General features: G+C 42.1%; 1 gene segment (V, D, J or C); it reads right to left on the bottom strand.

The window, feature by feature from the left end:
- Window positions 1–221: 221 nt before the first annotated feature.
- LOC137361202 (T cell receptor beta variable 20-1-like) lies at window positions 222–1,194 on the bottom strand. The segment is given in 2 exon segments: window positions 222–589; window positions 1,057–1,194. Coding segments are annotated over 2 exon segments (414 nt in total).
- Window positions 1,195–2,444: the final 1,250 nt, after the last annotated feature.

The following is a 2,444-nucleotide window of genomic DNA, read 5'->3' as shown; positions in this document are numbered from 1 at the left end:
ACATACACAGTGCCAGAAATTAAACAGTGTAGACGAGGACTTTGAAATTTTGCAGGGGATCTGAGACACATCTCTCTCTTTCCTTCTCTCTCTTCCTCATACCTTCTGCTATTCCCTGTCATTCAGCCCTTGATGAAGGTTCAGGAATCCGGGAATCACCAGCTTGGAAAACGGCTGGTGAGGCAGGGAGAGACATTAACCATTGTCACTGCTCCTGTATGTCAGTCAGTTGTTTTGTTCACCCTGTTGGTTTTTGTACTGGCACGAAGGCAGTCTGCAGCGCTGTGCTCACTGGCTGCACAGTAATACACCGCCGCATCCGCAGCCTTAACCTTGAGGACCCTCAGGCTGCATCGTCTCTCCTCGGGCCTTATAATCTTCACCTCCTCTTCAAATTTTCCTTCGTACGTGGGTGAGCTTCCAGTGTAAGAATAGCCCATTAGGGTGAGCCCCTGCCCGGCGTACTGCCGATACCACAGCATAACGCTCTTACTACTGTCATTCTGGTAACAGTTTAATTCTGCTGGTTCGCCTCCCTTCACTGCCACCAGAGTTGGCCACTGGTGTATCACCTCTGCTAGAGTTTTGCCTTGAGAAACAAGGAGAATAGTTAAAAAAGTTTGGAACATATTGTGACATATGATAACCAACTATAACTGTCCAGATAGATAAGTAGATAATACTAGATAACTATATAGGCAAACAATATATAGTTAAATGATATATTTGTAGATATATAGATAATAAACAGATAGATATAGAGATTGAAAAATAATGTAGCAAGTGACATGAGAGAGACAAATTAACCCAGAATTAGGGCAAACTTATCAGTTAAAGATAGCTGTAGTAGAGTCACGAATATATAAGTTACTTTCATTCAGTCAAAAATTTCATTAAGCCAATATTATTTGCAGTGAAATTAAAGAATGTAGTGAAGAAATGACAGAAAATCGACTGCAATGATGTTGTATCAATCTAGTTTGATAGAACTTAGCAGTGAATGAAAACACAGCATGTATTTTAGCACAGGTATCTTTATGAACGATGACTACCTACATGGAAGAAGAGAACAGACGATTAGGAAGAGTTTGACTAACTGCATCCTGCAGACTGGGGGCTGAATCTGTTCATGAATCAATATCAGGCGGCTGAAGATAAAGCAGAGAGCGGAAATGACAGCACTGGAAACAGGGTTTCCTTCTGACCCCTCACTTCTGGGTATGACAGAGTAATAACACCCCCTGGTCGGAAGGAGCTTGAATAAGGAACTGCTTCCCGTCTGTATCTGGCTCCCGTTGCTTGTGTCTGATTGGTGTTGAAGGGTAGCTCTTTCGAACAGCCGGGCCAGGCTCGATGGGCTGAATGGCCTCGGCTCTGCTGTATGATTCTATAAATATATAAGACACATCAAGTTGCTTGTTTGTATTCGGCAGATCAAAAGTTATTTCCCCTGTGCTAAACGACAATTCAAGGGTTATGTTTTACATTGGGGTGAAATCTTAGATACTTTGAAAAGAGACAGTGTCATGAAGAAGTGGGTTAACTGTTTTGAACAGATGCTCAAACCGCCGTCAGGAGGCAGGTGTTCCAGTGAGAGACCTATCTGGGGAGGTGTCTCACTTTTGCATTGTATGAATCATTGGGGACATGTACAATAGGGAGCTATGTGTAACTCTTGTCACATACCACCGACAGCTCATTCAACAGGACCATGAACCCATTTACCCCACCTCGGAATCTGTTCTTTACAGGTGGAGGCTGCCTTAACGAGAAGGATCTGAGCACATTGCTGCAGCATTTTTAATAATTCATAATGTATTGATGTACTCTGAGTCGAAGGAGAGCAAGAGGATCAAACTATCAGTAAAATACAAATCATGATATATCAATAATTAAACTGGTATGGTGTAAATAATGGTGTTAGATAGATGATAAACGTCAGATATATGGTGGATGGATATTTAGAGAGGTGAGAGACAGAGAGATAAATCGATGGCAAATATATATATATGATCGAGATAAATCGATAGATAAATGGTGCAATATAACCAAAACTGGACAGAGAGACAGACAGATAGATAGATAGATAGATAGATAGATAGATAGATAGATAGATAGATAGATAGATAGATAGATAGATAGATAGATAGATAGATAGATAGATGGATGGATGCAGAGACACAGAAACTCGCAGATAATCCGAGAGACAGAAAGACACTGAGATAGACAGACAGGTTTATCTCCCACAAGTGCTTTCCTCCCCCTTCAGAGTTTTTGCTGAACTCCGGCGCCTTTATGAGTCACTGTGCAGTCTCCAGACACAGTAATACACGGCTGATTGATTCGCCAAAAGGCTGGAGGAGTCCAGGTAAAAATGGGTGTTGTTGGGTCTCCTGGCGGTGTGGGGTCACACAGGGAAAGAGCAGTGAGGATGACTGACATCT

The sequence above is a fragment of the Heterodontus francisci genome, unplaced genomic scaffold (assembly GCF_036365525.1).
Source record: "Heterodontus francisci isolate sHetFra1 unplaced genomic scaffold, sHetFra1.hap1 HAP1_SCAFFOLD_349, whole genome shotgun sequence".
In the NCBI taxonomy this organism is placed as follows: domain Eukaryota; kingdom Metazoa; phylum Chordata; class Chondrichthyes; order Heterodontiformes; family Heterodontidae; genus Heterodontus; species Heterodontus francisci.
The sequence above is the reverse complement of the archived record's forward strand: the minus strand, read 5'-3'. Positions and strand labels throughout refer to the sequence as shown.